At 37.0% G+C, this 17,978-nt stretch overlaps 1 protein-coding gene across 1 annotated transcript; it reads left to right on the top strand.

Annotated features, from left to right (window-relative positions):
• Positions 1-13,797: 13,797 nt before the first annotated feature.
• On the top strand, positions 13,798-14,856 carry LOC134326816 (zinc finger protein 658B-like; the record flags this gene model as incomplete). Its single annotated transcript, XM_063008971.1, has 1 exon — positions 13,798-14,856. A coding segment is annotated over one exon (1,059 nt), but the record flags the coding sequence as incomplete, so codon positions are not given.
• Between the last annotated feature and the right edge of the window lie 3,122 nt (positions 14,857-17,978).

Raw genomic sequence — 17,978 nt, 5'->3', positions numbered from 1 at the left:
ACACTCTTTGCAGTGATACTGTTTCTCTCCTGTGTGAATGTGCTGGTGTTGTTGGAGTGTAGTCTGACGAGAAAAACTGATTCCACACTCTGAGCAGTGATATGGCTTCTCTCCTGTGTGAATACGCTGGTGTTGTTTGAGATTACTCTGCGTAGTAAAACTTGTCCTACACTCTGAGCAGTGATATGGCTTCTCTCCTGTGTGAATACGCTGGTGTTGTTTGAGATTACTCTGTGTAGTAAAACTTGTCCCACACTCTGAGCAGTGATATGGCTTCTCTCCTTTATGAATGCGCTGGTGTTGTTTGAGATTACTCTGCGTAGTAAAACTTGTCCCACACTCTGAGCAATGATATGGCTTCTCTCCTGTGTGAATGCGCTGGTGTTGTTTGAGATTACTCAGTGTAGTAAAACTCTTCCCACACTCTGAGCAGTGATGAAAGTTCTTCATGTTTATGCTTTGATAAGACTGTAGAAACTGTTTCCTTTGAAAGCAACAGAAACAGAGAAACAAGTCGATTAATTACAATTACTTTTACTACATTAATACCACAATAATATTAAACTCATCACCTAGTAATAAAAACATTAAATTCACTTCACGTCTAAGTGAGACTAATAATTAGCTCACAAGTGTAAATCTTTGGTGTGCTGGGAGTAAAAAAGGCTTCATAAATCACCACAGTTATGAGCATAAAGCTATTTTAAACAGTCTGAATATATTAACCTGATAATATTAAATAACATAATAAAATAAAAAGAACAACAAATGCAACATAAATGTAAAAGAAACAAACAAGAAAACCCTTTACCTTCCTGTTAGAATCCTGGCAGCCACTTTAACAAAGCTGGTGTCTCCAGCAGGTCGTTTCTAATGAAGAACGTGCAGAAGATCCTTCTTACCAAGTGACTCAGCTACAAGTCTAGAGTTTAGTCCTTAAATAGAGCTGAGGACAAAAACCAAAGATCAGTTAAAAACTCTCCATTGGTCAATCATCAGCCAACCATTCACACCTTCTTGTGTGAAGTACTAGCTCATTATCTATGGAACGTGTGCAAATGAACCAGATGGAGCCACAAAGCCTGATGGGTGAAGTCAAACTACACCTATTTATCTGAGCAGAGAAGTTATTTACATTTAATCCTAAACACAAACAAGGAATTGAAAGGCTATTCTGTAAAGTGAAATGACATGAACTTAGATAAAGCTTTTATGATAAGAATCTAAGTCATGTAAAATGCTGTATGTATATTTGTGTGAATTAGTTTCTACTGTATATGAGGAACAATAAGAAAACTAGAAGAGGAAACACCCACCTATAGATTTATCTGTATTTATGGTGTAGAAATATGTGAACTGTTGGATTTACTGAAGCACTTTCTACATTCTGAGCAGTGATACGAGCTCACTGAGGAAACATAAAGATTAATAAAGAGAAGGAAACAAAACCTAAAAATAAGAGCTTTACCTTCCGTTCAAATTCTGTTCAAACTGCTGAGAATGAGAGCAGTTCATAACTACAGGAACACAGACTGTACTTGTACTCGGTCTGTTTACCTCCAGCAGCAACTGGAACCAGCGCCAAACAATTCAACTCTACCCAGGGATGCCAAGTCCAGCACAAATATCCAGCTCAAAGTCTGTCTAAACCCGCCCTTCACATGCTAAAACTAGCAGACCTTGTTCATAGGTATGTGAGCACAAATCCTCATTAAAACATTTTGTACGGTTTGTAATGAAAGCTTTTAGACAGCTTTTTAAAAGTAGCCCAATTTGAAAAACCACGAGAGTTGCCAGGTTTAGCCTAATGTCTGGTCTAAAATCAACCCTGAAGCTGAAACTAGCCCAGAATCCAGGGTGTCACAGATATTGGTGAAATGGCAAATAAACGATTAGTACTACTAGTGAATCTTTTATTATTAATAATAATATAGTTTCATTTTACATTCCATTGATACTTTTTTGTGATGTATTTTGTTTACATTAAACTGTACAATTTACTGCTTTTCATAAAGAGTGAGCAGTCGTAGTGTAGTGGTTAAGGTACTGGATTAGTCATTAGAAGGTTGCAGTTTCAAGCCCCACCAAAGCCAGATTGCTGCTGTTGGACCCTTGAGCAAAGCCCTTAACCTTCACTTGCTCAGACTGTATACTGTAACTATATTGTAAATTGCTTTGAATAAAGGCATCTGCAAAATGCTGAAAATGTAAATAAAGAGATAAAATTAATATTGAGCAGAATTAAGTTCACCTTATTGGTCTGGCCCTCCACAACAGTCCCAGTTTCTTATGTGGCCCCTTAGAAAATGTGGTAACACTTTACAATACGTGTCCATAACTAAGCATATACTAACAATTAACTACCAGTTTATTAACAGTGAGTTAATACATCAACTAATCATTAGTGCATCATGAATTAATGATGAATTGATATGTATACATTAACAAATTAATGAGTGACATATGAATAGCCATTAATAAAGCCATCTGTTAACTACTAACATATTATTAAGTAATGCTGTTAACTAATTAATTACTTTCTGTATTAATTAACATTCTTTCAGTAATGCACAATAAATGTTATATGCTGAGACACTGTTTATATGTATATCACCTTTATATATACATTTAAATAGGTCAAATTATATACCTGTAGTTATCAAGTCTTGAACAACAGTTGTAGTTGCTGTTTTTGAGAAGGTAAATGGAATCAGTATTCCACAGTTTTCTTGTCCTTTATTGTGTAGACCATCCTGAACACACCTGTGGCCTATCCTGGTAGTAACATGTTAATGTGTGTTGCAACAACATGAATGTTTCTGACAAAACAACATTGCTGAAATGTTGTAGTGTACACTTACCTGCCCTTTTATTAGCCACATCTACCTTGCACCTCCACCTTGCTGTTATGCTATACTTAGAGACTATAGCCCATCCATTGTTGACTGGATATTTTGCTTTGGTGCACTGTTTCATGATTCAAATTTCAATTTTTAAATAAACTGTCCATTTATTAATTAACTACATATTTGCACATCATTAATTAATGTATCTATGCATTATGAAATTTGTCTACATTCAGCATAATTTCATGATGATGTGCCCCACCAAGTAAAGTGATGACATATGTATATATTAATAAATCAATAATTAAGTATGAGTAACTTACACATTAATGAAATGCTTGCTAATAAGTTGCATATATTTTGCAGTCCATCTACTAAAATGCACAATTTCCAAACCTTTTTTTGCTACATAAAATATGAGATAATAAGAAACAAACTGAGCAAACCAGCATGACAGACTATGTTTTACTTTATTGTCTTTAGCATATACTTATACTTATAACATATACAATTATACAAAAACGTCTCTACACTGTAAATGCAGTAGTTCCTACTTTAAAAGAATATACATGTAACATGTAAATAACATTGAAGAGTTATTATTAATTACACAAATAAAACATCCACATTTAAGACAATCAAAATATTACTTAGTTTGGCACAGTTTAACAAGCATAAATGTTCAATCATGTTTAATGTATTTGTCCATAAGTCAAGCAAATAGCTTGAGTGTGACTTGCAATGCCATCCATAATGATATTACATCCCAGTATGATACCAGTGCTGGATGGCTCAACGTGCAGGGTATTTGGACCTGGATGCTGGCTGTCTTCAGGTATAACAGTTATTATCCCAACAGGAGGCTGCAAGATATCTGTAACAGCATCTGAATCCTGCAGACAAAAATACTGTGAGTGATCTGGATAATCTAGGGCAGATGGAATGATTTAGTCATTTATACATATGCATGTTTACAGTACAGTGAAATTATTTATTCACATTATTGTCTCTCTGATGTTTGTAGACATGTTGCAGTATGTGCATAGAGTAAAATTTTAAGTATATTTAAAAGCTGACTTAAAATGTTGCCGACCTGGCAAGCAGTAAATATAACCATAATCACAAAGCACAGCCAGTCGTTCTCTTATTGTGTACAGCGAGTCTGTCAGACTGAAGCAACATGGTTATAAACATCTGAACTGTAGCAGTGCGGAGATTAGCGTATACTAATAAATCACAATTCATTAAAATTCATACTCGTCCTGTCGCCTGACTAGACAAACACTAACTACACTAACTACATTTTAAATAAACACATCAAATTATCACTTCAAATCAATAAAAATGAGCCAGGTCAACAATTTTGTTAAAAACGTGTTGTTCTGTTGAGGCTGTGTGACATGTGAGCTAGCGAGCTAACAAGCTAGCTGCGCTAATTGTTTAATGTTCGATTTTTAATTACTGGCAGTTATTGGCATATGAAAAGCAGGTGCGACTAAGGAAACAAAAAACAAATGTTACAAAGTTAAATTACTTACCTACTCAGAAAAAGTTACGCTTCTAATGAGTCCTCTGTTCTCCTTGCTCTGCTTCTTAGCACATGCGCACAATTATTGACGTATTGTGCAGACTGAACTGCGCATGAAACGAGTGTACTTTACTTAAACATTTGTAGTTTTAAAACTTCTTCATACGAACTTAAATTACATTATATATATAAACATGTCACTACCAGGATAGGCCACAGGTGTGTTCTGAATGGTCTACCATCCAAAAAATAGTGTCAGCTTTATTCAGTGTTGTGTGTGAAACATAAAGGACAGGAAAACTGTGGAGTACTGATTCCATTTACCTTCTCAAAAACACCAACTACAACCTGATAAGTACAGGTATATAATTTGACCTATATACATGTATATATAAAGATGATATATTAACAGTGTCTAATTTAAATAGTTTCTGTATATACAATTTATTGTGCATTACTGAATGTTAATTAATACAATAAGTAATTAATTAGTTAACAGCATTAGTTAATAATATGTTAATAGTTAACAGATGGCTTTATTAATGGCTATATGTCACTCATTAATTTGTTAATGTATACATATCTTTAATTCATCATTAAATCATGATGCACTAATGATTAGTTGATGTATTAACTCATTGTTAATACACTGTTAGTTAAGTGTTAGTATATGCTTAGTTATGTACACGTATTGTAAAGTGTTACCATTACAGCTTGTTGCGTGGGTACAGATTTGTGACTTTATCATTATTTCATTTGTATAATATATAAACATTAGAAAGTGTTTATGGCTCTTCTGTCCCAAGTGTTTTGTAAACCTGCAATGGCGACTGTTTTTGGTATGAAGGAAAAAAAAGTCCGAATGCAGGTGAAAAGGTGTTATTTGGCAACCCAGCTCTGGGTAAATATTGGACAGAACACATAAAGGGTTATTTTAACTAAGCTAAAGTTTTTAACAGGGACAAAAATGTGGTATGTTTGTGAACAACCCAGACTTTTATCCAATCACAGTTTCTTGATTCTTTTAGCACCACCACCGCTACAGGGTCTGTATTATTACATTATGAATTGAGTTACAATAATATTTGAGTAACAATTCTATGGTTTTCATTGTTATTTGTACTTTTATTTCAGGTTTATAATTTTTTTATTCTCCTTAATTTCTTTTATCCATTTAAAAGGTCCTGTTTTATTTTTTATATTTATTTTTTTTATTTTCATTTTATTTGTTATTTTTCTTTCTTTTTCTTTCATTAAGTCAGTGCATGCTTGTGTGGGTAAAAATCTGTGTGTAAATTCATATTAAATGTCTTTTAGCTGTTGATTTAATGCTCCTTTATATACTAATCTTATGGCTGGGTTCAGAAATAGGGGTTGGTTCAGGATCTGGTTCCTTTCTTTTGAAGTAAAAACAGTAAAATCCATAAAATCTTTAATGATTTTTTTTACCCACCACCATCAGACTCTACAACGAGTCTCTTCACAGTCGAGGCAGCTAGATCTAATGTTGCTGGACTGATTAGGGCTTTCCTTGATCGTAAACCACTTATTCACTAAAGTCACTTTATTTTCTAGACCCCATTTTGTTATTGTCATTATTATTATTGTTATTAATAATCTAGTGATAGTAATGGTAATAATGTTGATAAGAGTGGTGATAATGGTAGTGGTAATTATAATGGTAATAATAAATGTGTATATTGATACTTTATTGATCCAGTATACTGTTTTTTACTCCATATGTGTATATAGCGGTGCCCCTGTATATTCCTCCCTTACTGTTTTGATCTATATTCTATGGTTGTGTAACATGTGTAAAGTTCTGTGTAGAGTTCTGTGTTTTGCTGCTGTAACAAAAAATTTATCAGGATTAATAAAGCTCTATCTTATCTATCTATATTATATTATTTTTATTTAACAATTCTCCGAAAGTGCCACTTTTTAAAGGTAGCAAAATCATTCAGAAGTTAAGAAGTAAAGCTTTGTAACCCTAACTAAAGACATTCAAATCAATCAACACAAACAACTGTCCAATCAGTTTTACCTTTTATTCTTAAACAGAAATAATTTTGCATAGTAAAAAAAATAACATATTACAGCTTAAGTGCATTTTCAGGTGCTGGGACTGCCATCATTATACACCAGATAAATGGGTTATACAGCTGACAGTAGTAGTAACACAATATTCCCACAAAACAACTTACAATAATAAATCAGATAGAATCTAAAGCAACTGAGTTATTGACACCATATACACACCTCAGAAAACAGTCTACAATGTTTAGTTAATATCAATGTAATCTTATGTTCATAACACACATCACATCTTCACAAGTGAAATCATCTTAAATCTAGTCCATATATGTCATATCATTTTATGATTGTTTTAACTTGTTCTAAGTAATTTTACCTAATGAAAGTGCCTGGTGCCTATGAAAGATACTCGTGCTTGATTCAAGCATTATTACTTGGATAATGCATTTTTTTTAAAGGAATAAAACTTTCTCTAGATAAAATGACCTAATACAAGTACAACACGTCTAATAAGAAGTTAATCTAATACAACTAATGTCAAAAGTTTTGAATTTCACAACAACAGGATTAATTTGAGACAAACTGTAGAACTTTGTCTTAATTTAACTCAAAATAAACAAATGCTGTATGGATCAGGGACACAAAACACGGTAGGTAGTAAAGACAAAGGGCTTTCTGTATCCAAAAACAGCACCTCGAGTTCTTTTCTTCCCTTCCTTTATAAAACCTTTGACTCGGCCCTGATATGACATTTGTCGATAACGGATTTCTTCAGTTTGGCTTTCTCAACTGGTTCCCATCCATGCAGTTTACCACAGATCATGGTATAAGGTGCAGTAGAATATAAAATGAAAGTATGTACAGTGATTGGCTTTATAAATGAGTACTAAGAGTCTACAACACATCTATCCACAGCACTGCTATACTGGTTATACTGACCACAATGTAATGACCGCTACCCACACTGTGTACATCTAAGGTTGCTTCAGTATGAAATGAGAAAGCTAAAAGATACTTATTAGCAATCCATTTACTTTAGATTTATCCAGCCTCTTCTTCCCCTCTGGAACTTTGCCATGCTTTTCAAATGCAGTGAGTTGACACACTCATTACGTCCTCAAGTCCTTTTTTGCCTCCTGTTGAATTGCTGCCAGTCTGGTCCACTGTTTGGGTATAACTCATGTTGGGCAGATCTAGCCTTTGGGATTGGAAGTCCACTCTCGAGTCCTTTGTGTTCTTCAACTCGGTCTAAGACGTCCCTGACTGCCTGCAACTGCTCAATATCTAGAAAAAAGCAAACATAGATAGATAATTGTGATTATATTTTATTCTCAATATGTCTTCTAGCAAACAACTAAATAGGAAATGTGAAACACATACAGTACTGTGAGTAAATGAGAGTTTAAAAGCTATAAAAATAAAACTATTTAAAAGTAAGAGTTTATTTGCTCAGATAAAACTAATTATAGAATAAAAACCACCAACATTAATACAGTAAGTAGTGCTTTTCTGTATGTGAATGTATAGTTTAATATTATTTGTGGTTATCATCCAGTACCTAGTTTGGTTAATCAACACTTCATTATTTTAAACTAAGTGTGCTGGTGATTTAACAAATTCATGCAATCAAGGAGAACATCTGGAAACAAACATTGTTCTTCACACCAGCTCACAATACATCTACTTCTTACTTTTTACTGTATTTATGATTATTTGTATTTATTCTAATTTTATAACTTCATATATAACATTAGTAGTCTAAGCCTGATGTGTAGTCTGTATTTTCTGTTCAAAACTGCCAACATATCAGTAACAAACTTGTGGTCATGATGTGATACTCTGTGTTTGCCTTCAATATTCAGCAAACAATCAAATAAATGGAAGTCACGTTCCTCAAAAACAAATCATTCCTTCCCTGCCTGCAATCATCACCTTGTCCCCATGGTCTGTCTTTATCTGATTCAGGTGTGGCTGTAAGCTGTAGCTTAGTATGTGTTAGCTTTAGGTTGTACCTTCACTTTTCCCAGTAAACGTTTATAGAAAGGTTTAGTTTGCATTTTTATTTCAGGTTCATCATTTTCTACTCTATTTATTTTATCCATTGAAAGGGTTTTGTTGTTTTATTGTTTGATATTATTTTTTAATTAAATTTTATTTATGTTTACGACCGAACACCACCCATTGCATAACAATGGAACCGGTGATCAGGTCCATATGTAATTCACAATGACCATTAATGACAATGGCCATGTGTGTCTTTTACACATGATTGGGGAAAAAGACACACATTTACCCCAATTGTGAATTGCATATGGACTGATCACCGGTTCCATTGTTATGAAATGGGTGGTGATCGGTCATTATGCAAAGCAACTGTATATAAGGTTGGGGCAGTCGCTGCTGGAGGTAAACAGACCGAGTACAAGTACAGTCTGTGTTCCTGTAGTTATGAACTGCTCTAATTCTCAGCTGTTTTAACAGGATTTGAACGGAAGGTAAAGCTCTTATTTTCAGGTTTTTATTTCCTTCTCTTTATTAATCTTTATGTTTCCTTAGTGAGCTCGTATCACTGCTCAGAATGTAAAAAGTGCTTAAAATATTTCTTATATATTTATATATATATATATATATATACAGTACAGGCCAAAAGTTTGGACACACCTTCTCATTCCTGTGGTTTCTCTTAATTTTTTTAAATTTTCTACATTGTAGATTAATACTAAAGACATCCAAACTATGAAGGAACACATATGGAATTATGTAGTAAACAAAAAAGTGTTAAACAAACCAGAATATGTTTTATATTTTAGATTCTTCAAAGTAGCCATATTTTGCTTTAATGACAGATTTGCACACTCTTTGACATTTTCTCAACCAGCTTTATTAGGTTTCCACCTGGAATGGTTTTCAATGAATGTTTGTGCCTTGTCTAGAGTGAATTTTTGGAATTTGTTGCTTTTTTAATGTGTTTGAGACCATCAGTTGGGTTGTGCAGAGGTAGAGTTGGTAAAATATAAAACATATTCTGGTTTGTTTAACACTTTTTGGTTCACTACATAATTCTTCATAGTTTGGATGTCTTCAGTATTAATCTACAATGTAGAAAATAAAAATAATCAAGAAAAAACATTGAAGAGAAGGTGTGTCCAAACTTTTGGCTGGTGTGTCCAAACTTTTGGCCTGTACTGTATATATACAGTGTATCACAAAAGTGAGTACACCCCTCACATTTCTGCAAATATTTTATTATATCTTTTCATGGGACAACACTATAGACATGAAACTTGGATATAACTTAGAATAGTCAGTGTACAACTTGTATAGCAGTGTAGATTTACTGTCTTCTGAAAATAACTCAACACACAGCCATTAATGTCTAAATAGCTGGCAACATAAGTGAGTACACCCCACAGTGAACATGTCCAAATTGTGCCCAAATGTGTCGTTGTCCCTCCCTGGTGTCATGTGTCAAGGTCCCAGGTGTAAATGGGGAGCAGGGCTGTTAAATTTGGTGTTTTGGGTACAATTCTCTCATACTGGCCACTGGATATTCAACATGGCACCTCATGGCAAAGAACTCTCTGAGGATGTGAGAAATAGAATTGTTGCTCTCCACAAAGATGGCCTGGGCTATAAGAAGATTGCTAACACCCTGAAACTGAGCTACAGCATGGTGGCCAAGGTCATACAGCGGTTTTCCAGGACAGGTTCCACTCGGAACAGGCTTCGCCAGGGTCGACCAAAGAAGTTGAGTCCACGTGTTCGGTGTCATATCCAGAGGTTGGCTTTAAAAAATAGACACATGAGTGCTGCCAGCATTGCTGCAGAGGTTGAAGACGTGGGAGGTCAGCCTGTCAGTGCTCAGACCATACGCCGCACACTGCATCAACTCGGTCTGCATGGTCGTCATCCCAGAAGGAAGCTGACGCACAAGAAAGCCCGCAAACAGTTTGCTGAAGACAAGCAGTCCAAGAACATGGATTACTGGAATGCCCTGTGGTCTGACGAGACCAAGATAAACTTGTTTGGCTCAGATGGTGTCCAGCATGTGTGGCGGCGCCCTGGTGAGAAGTACCAAGACAACTGTATCTTGCCTACAGTCAAGCATGGTGGTAGTAGCATCATGGTCTTGGGCTGCATGAGTGTTGCTGGCACTGGGGAGCTGCAGTTCATTGAGGGAAACATGAATTCCAACATGTACTGTGACATTCTGAAACAGAGCATGATCCCCTCCCTTCGAAAACTGGGCCTCATGGCAGTTTTCCAACAGGATAACGACCCCAAACACAACCTCCAAGATGACAACTGCCTTGCTGAGGAAGCTGAAGGTAAAGGTGATGGACTAAACCCAATTGAGCACCTGTGGCGCATCCTCAAGTGGAAGGTGGAGGAGTTCAAGGTGTCTAACATCCACCAGCTCCGTGATGTCATCATGGAGGAGTGGAAGAGGATTCCAGTAGCAACCTGTGCAGCTCTGGTGAATTCCATGCCCAGGAGGGTTAAGGCAGTGCTGGATAATAATGGTGGTCACACAAAATATTGACACTTTGGGCACAATTTGGACATGTTCACTGTGGGGTGTACTCACTTATGTTGCCAGCTATTTAGACATTAATGGCTGTGTGTTGAGTTATTTTCAGAAGACAGTAAATCTACACTGCTATACAAGCTGTACACTGACTACTCTAAGTTATATCCAATTTTCATGTCTATAGTGTTGTCCCATGAAAAGATATAATAAAATATTTGCAGAAATGTGAGGGGTGTACTCACTTTTGTGATACACTGTATATATATATATATACAGTGTATCACAAAAGTGAGTACACCCCTCACATTTCTGCAGATATTTAAGTATATCTTTTCATGGGACAACACTGACAAAATGACACTTTGACACAATGAAAAGTAGTCTGTGTGCAGCTTATATAACAGTGTAAATTTATTCTTCCCTCAAAATAACTCAATATACAGCCATTAATGTCTAAACCACCGGCAACAAAAGTGAGTACACCCCTTAGTGAAAGTTCCTGAAGTGTCAATATTTTGTGTGGCCACCATTATTTCCCAGAACTGCCTTAACTCTCCTGGGCATGGAGTTTACCAGAGCTTCACAGGTTGCCACTGGAATGCTTTTCCACTCCTCCATGACGACATCACGGAGCTGGCGGATATTCGAGACTTTGCACTCCTCCACCTTCCGCTTGAGGATGCCCCAAAGATGTTCTATTGGGTTTAGGTCTGGAGACATGCTTGGCCAGTCCATCACCTTTACCCTCAGCCTCTTCAGTAAAGCAGTGGTCGTCTTAGAGGTGTGTTTGGGGTCATTATCATGCTGGAACACTGCCCTGCGACCCAGTTTCCGGAGGGAGGGGATCATGCTCTGCTTCAGTATTTCACAGTACATATTGGAGTTCATGTGTCCCTCAATGAAATGTAACTCCCCAACACCTGCTGCACTCATGCAGCCCCAGACCATGGCATTCCCACCACCATGCTTGACTGTAGGCATGACGCACTTATCTTTGTACTCCTCACCTGATTGCCGCCACACATGCTTGAGACCATCTGAACCAAACAAATTAATCTTGGTCTCATCAGACCATAGGACATGGTTCCAGTAATCCATGTCCTTTGTTGACATGTCTTCAGCAAACTGTTTGCGGGCTTTCTTGTGTAGAGACTTCAGAAGAGGCTTCCTTCTGGGGTGACAGCCATGCAGACCAATTTGATGTAGTGTGCGGCGTATGGTCTGAGCACTGACAGGCTGACCCCCCACCTTTTCAATCTCTGCAGCAATGCTGACAGCACTCCTGCACCTATCTTTCAAAGACAGCAGTTGGATGTGACGCTGAGCACGTGCACTCAGCTTCTTTGGACGACCAACGCGAGGTCTGTTCTGAGTGGACCCTGCTCTTTTAAAACGCTGGATAATCTTGGCCACTGTGCTGCAGCTCAGTTTCAGGGTGTTGGCAATCTTCTTGTAGCCTTGGCCATCTTCATGTAGCGCAATAATTCGTCTTTTAAGATCCTCAGAGAGTTCTTTGCCATGAGGTGCCATGTTGGAACTTTCAGTGACCAGTATGAGAGAGTGTGAGAGCTGTACTACTAAATTGAACACACCTGCTCCCTATGCACACCTGAGACCTAGTAACACTAACAAATCACATGACATTTTGGAGGGAAAATGACAAGCAGTGCTCAATTTGGACATTTAGGGGTGTAGTCTCTTAGGGGTGTACTCACTTTTGTTGCCGGTGGTTTAGACATTAATGGCTGTATATCGAGTTATTTTGAGGGAAGAGTAAATTTACACTGTTATATAAGCTGCACACAGACTACTTTTCATTGTGTCAAAGTGTCATTTTGTTAGTGTTGTCCCATGAAAAGATATACTTAAATATCTGCAGAAATGTGAGGGGTGTACTCACTTTTGTGATACACTGTATATATATATATAAAGTTCATGTCATTTCACTTTACAGAATAGCCTTTCAATTCCTTGTTTGTGTTTAGGATTAAATGTAAATAACTTCTCTGCTGAGATAAATAGGTGTAGTTTGACCTCACCCATCATGCTTTGTGGCTCCATCTACTTCATTTGCATACGTACCATAGATAATGAGCTAGTACTTCACACAAGAAGGTGTGAATAGTTGTCTGATGATTGACCAATGCAGAGTTTTTAACTGGTCTTGGGTCTTTGTCCTCAGCTCTATTTAAGGACTAAACTCTAGACTTGTAGCTGAGTCACTTGGTAAGAAGGATCTTCTGCACGTTCTTCATTAGAAACGACCTGCTGGAGACACCAGCTTTGTTAAAGTGGCTGCCAGGATTCTAACAGGAAGGTAAAGGCTTTTCTTGTTTGTTTCTTTTACATTTATGTTGCATTTGTTGTTCTTTTTATTTTATGTTATTTAATATTATTAGGTTAATATATTCAGACTGTTTAAAATAGCTTTATGCTCATAATTGTGGTGTTTTATGAAGCCTTTTCTACTCCCAGCACACCAAAGATTTACACTTGTGAGCCAATTATTAGTCCTGTCATGAACTGGATTAGATTTGCTTGGTGCAGGACTGATGTTGAGAAAGTCAGATCTCTTATATCTTTATTTATATCAAGTTATTTATAGTTATTTAATTATTAATATCTGCAGTATTTATAAGTATTTTATCCTGATGTTCTTTGAATTCAGATTCTCACTTAGACGTGAAGTGAATTTCATGTTTTTATTACTAGGTGAAGAGTTTAATATTATTGTGGTATTAATGTAGTAAAAGTAATTCTAATTAATCGACTTGTTTCTTTGTTTCTGTTGCTTTCCAAGGAAACAGTTTCTACAGTCTTATCAAAGCATAAACATGAAGAACTTTCATCACTGCTCAGAGTGTGGGAAGAGTTTTATTAAGCAGAGTCATCTCCAACAACATCAGCGGATTCATACAGGAGAGAAACCATATCACTGCTCAGAGTGTGGGAAGAGTTTTACTATGCAGAGTAATCTCCAAAGACACCAGCGCATTCATACAGGAGAGAAGCCATATCACTGCTCAGAATGTGGGAAGAGTTTTACTACGCAGAGTCATCTCAAACAACACCAGCGCATTCACACAGGAGAGAAGCCATATCACTGCTCAGAGTGTGGGACGAGTTTTACTACACAGAGTAATCTCCAACAACACCAGCGTATTCACACAGGAGAGAAGCCATATCACTGCTCAGAGTGTGGAATCAGTTTTTCTCGTCAGACTACACTCCAACAACACCAGCACATTCACACAGGAGAGAAGCCATATCACTGTTTAGAGTGTGGAAAGAGTTTTGCTTACAGTAATGCCCTTAAAGTACACCAGCGTATTCACACAGGAGAGAAATCGTATCACTGCTCAGTTTGTGAAAAGAGTTTTACTCACAGAAGTGCCCTTAAAGTACACCAGCGTATTCACACAGGAGAGAAACCATATCACTGTTCAGAGTGTGGAAACAGTTTTGCTGATTATGGTACCTTTCAAAAACACCAGCGTATTCACACAGGAGAGAAACCGTATCACTGCTCAGAGTGTGGAAAGAGTTTTACTCACAGTAGTGCCCTTAAAGTACACCAGCGTATTCACACAGGAGAGAAACCGTATCACTGTTCAGAGTGTGGAAACAGTTTTGCTGAACATGGTACCTTTCAAAAACACCAGCGTATTCACACAGGAGAGAAACCGTATCACTGCTCAGTGTGTGGAAAGAGTTTTACTCACAGTAGTGCCCTTACAGTACACCAGCGTATTCACACAGGAGAGAAACCGCATCAATGCTCAGTGTGTGGAAAGAGTTTTACTCACAGTGGTGCCCTTAAAGTACACCAGCGTATTCACACAGGAGAGAAGCCGTATCACTGCTCAGAGTGTGGAAAGATTTTTGCTCATGAAAATAATCTCAAACGGCATCAGCGTATTCACATAGAAAAACTACATCACTGTTAAGAGTGTGGGAAGTATTTTATTGCATAATTATGTTCTCCAACAACACCAGCGCATTCACACAAGAGAGAAGTAATATCACCGTTCACTGTCTGAAAATAACTTTAGTGAAAGGAATATTCTTTAAGTACACCACACCAGCGCATTCACATAAGAGGATGACCCATATTGCTGCTTTTAGTGCGGATGAAGTTTTACTGGAAGCAGCATTTTTAATAGTTTTTGTGACTGGAGTCGTCTTGAAAAACACCTGCGCATTCAGAGGAGAAAATAAAATGATACTCCACTACTGCATGTACAGAAAAAGCTATGTGTACTTTCTTTTTCTACTAATATCTACTAGAACTGTTCTACTTCAATTATCAAATGTACATGATGGTGTGAATATGATCATTAATCATCAAATGTAATGTGGTGTAATGTACCAACCTCAGATCTCAGGAAAGCAGCCGGACTGGAGAATGATATTGAACAACCTGAGCAGAGCCTGCTGTAGCTGAGGACTGCTGCACTTCAGCATCTCCGTTCTGATGCTGTCAGGTCCACAGGCTTTTCTGGATTTGAGTTTTTTAATTTGGGTATTCAATTCTTCCTGTGAAATTTGGTAATCAATTGGGTTCTGATAGTTTTTTGTGGTAGATTCTAATATATTTATATTTTCTATGATTTTTTGCTGTTCTGAATTGAGATCATCTGGTGGTAATTGCTCATATAATTGTTCAAAGTGATTTTTCCAGGTATTTGGATTTTCTATGGCCAGATTATGTGGGTTTTTGTTGCTCAGGTTCTTCCACAGTTCCCAGAATTGATTTTGGTCAATAGAGTTTTCAATTTTCTGTAGATACTGAGTATAATAGATGTGTTTTTTATGTCGTAAAATCTTTTTATATTCTCTTAGAGTTGTAGCATAATTTGATCGAATTTGATTATTGTTTGGTTCTCTGTGTTTTTGGTTTGATAGATGTCTTAATGTCTGCCTGATTATAGTCTTCATCAAACCATTCTTCCTTTTGTGCTTTTTGGTTTGGTTTGGTGTTTATAAAATTGAGACCTGCAATTTTAGCGGATTTATAATATATTCCATTAATTTGTGAAACAGCTCCATCAACACCTGATTGGTTTAATTCAAATGATTCTAATAAAAATTTGTTAATATGATTAATGATTTTTGAGGAACCAACAGCGGATTTAAATTTAGCTTCGCTGTCATGATTCCATCTGAATGTTCAGTTTAACTGGGATGTTTTGCAGGGCTCATATTTCATGATTTGATGCTGACTGATTCGTTTAAGATAAACATTAATTTGACAGTGATCAGAAAGTGGGAGTTGTGGTCTGACAGTGAACGCACTAATAGTGGAGGGGTCCATGTCAGTGATCGCATAGTCGACTACACTAGCTCCAAGAGCTGAACAGTATGTAAACCTCCCTAAAGAGTCCCCTCGGATCCTACCGTTAAGAATATACAGACCTGAGGATCGACAGAGGTGCACTAGTTCTTTACCATTCCTGTTCAGGGCGTGGTCAGGACTGTTTCTTTTGGAGCAGATAGTGCTGAAGTTGATGGATGTTTGTTTAAATATATATTTGTTACCAGTAGAATCGATGGTATCGTTCTCATTGCCTGTTCTGGCATTTAAATCTCCAACAAGCATGACATTCCCCTGGGCCTGAAAATGTCTGATTTCTTGCTGAAGATTCTCAAAGAAACAGTCCTGATAGTACGGAGACTCCAGAGGGGGGGTGTAAGCTGCACATATGTACAGGTCATTTTCACATTCAATTATGTTTTTATTTAATTTTAGCCAAATATGTGTTGAATGTCTTTTGGTTTCTGACAAATATGGTGATAAATTGTCCTTATACCATATTATAAATTTGGGGGACAGTGAGTGTTGGTGTTATCTTTACACCATGTTTCAATTAATATAATAATTTCCCTGTAATTTGGGGGACAGTGAGTGTTGGTGTTATCTTTACACCATGAAGTTTACTTTCCTTCATCTCTATTAACTCCATCTCTAGGAGTGAGAGGCAGTCCTGAATGCGCTTGACTGTAGCGGGTGATCTGGGCGCTGCAGGGCTGGTGGTAGTTGAGGCTGTGTTGGAACAGGCTGCTAGAAGAGGGCTGGAAGCTGAGTGTGGGGGTGTGGTAGACAGCACAGCACTGGATGTAGGGGCCTGAATTGGTTTGTTTCTTTCAACAACTGACCTCAGTCTTTGGAAGTCCTTTTCAAATTTCTGAAGTTGTATTTCAGGTCCCTGGATCATAATGGTTCCAGTTTTATAAAAATTTACGTTAAATTTAGGTGTGGTGTCAAGGTACAGCTGTCTAATTGTTTTGTTTCCACACATTTTATAGTTCCTCTGGTCAGCTAGAAGAGTAGTGTGCCAGATATCTGGGTGATCAGTGTAGAACACCAGGTCAGATTTAACTTCTCTTCCATTGACCAGAGTGAAATCAGCTCGGAGTGTCTCAGGGTGTTCTCTCAGTATTTCTGCCTTGTATTTTTTCTTTTTACTCTCACTGTTGGCCTCTTCAGGGTAGCTGATAGTTAGAGAGCTGAGGCTGTGCTCAGTTTGCTGGCTCAGTATTGTGTTCATTTTCAAACTGACACAGATTCTAATGGCAGTTGGTGGCAGTTGAAGATTCTATCTAACTGAGTTACAGCTAACAGTCCTTATAAATGTTTAAAATACACAAAAATATACACAAAAATAAGCTTACCCCCTTTCTTATTAGCCAACTCAGCCTGGTTTGTTGATTGGTTGTTGTTTTCCTGTGATTTTCTTGTTTTTTTCCAGATTTCTCCATTTTTTTCCTCTGTCTGTTAGTCAGTCTCTGTTGTTTTGATTTGACTGAGAGGGCCTGAGTTGAAAGGTTAAACTTGTTAGTTGTATTTCTTCTTCTTCTTTTTAGTTGATGGATCCAAAAATTGCTCTAAATGTGCCTGATATATTCATCCAGAGTTTAGATTACTGCTAACCGTCGTATATGTCCAAAAAATCAACAAAAAAGCTTAAAATTTCAGGAGCTCATATTTCTTGCTGTTGTTTAGAATTCTCACTCACTCTCTCTCCTGATTTCAACTCTC

The sequence above is a fragment of the Trichomycterus rosablanca genome, chromosome 14 (assembly GCF_030014385.1).
Source record: "Trichomycterus rosablanca isolate fTriRos1 chromosome 14, fTriRos1.hap1, whole genome shotgun sequence".
NCBI lineage: Eukaryota > Metazoa > Chordata > Actinopteri > Siluriformes > Trichomycteridae > Trichomycterus > Trichomycterus rosablanca.
The sequence above is the reverse complement of the archived record's forward strand: the minus strand, read 5'-3'. Positions and strand labels throughout refer to the sequence as shown.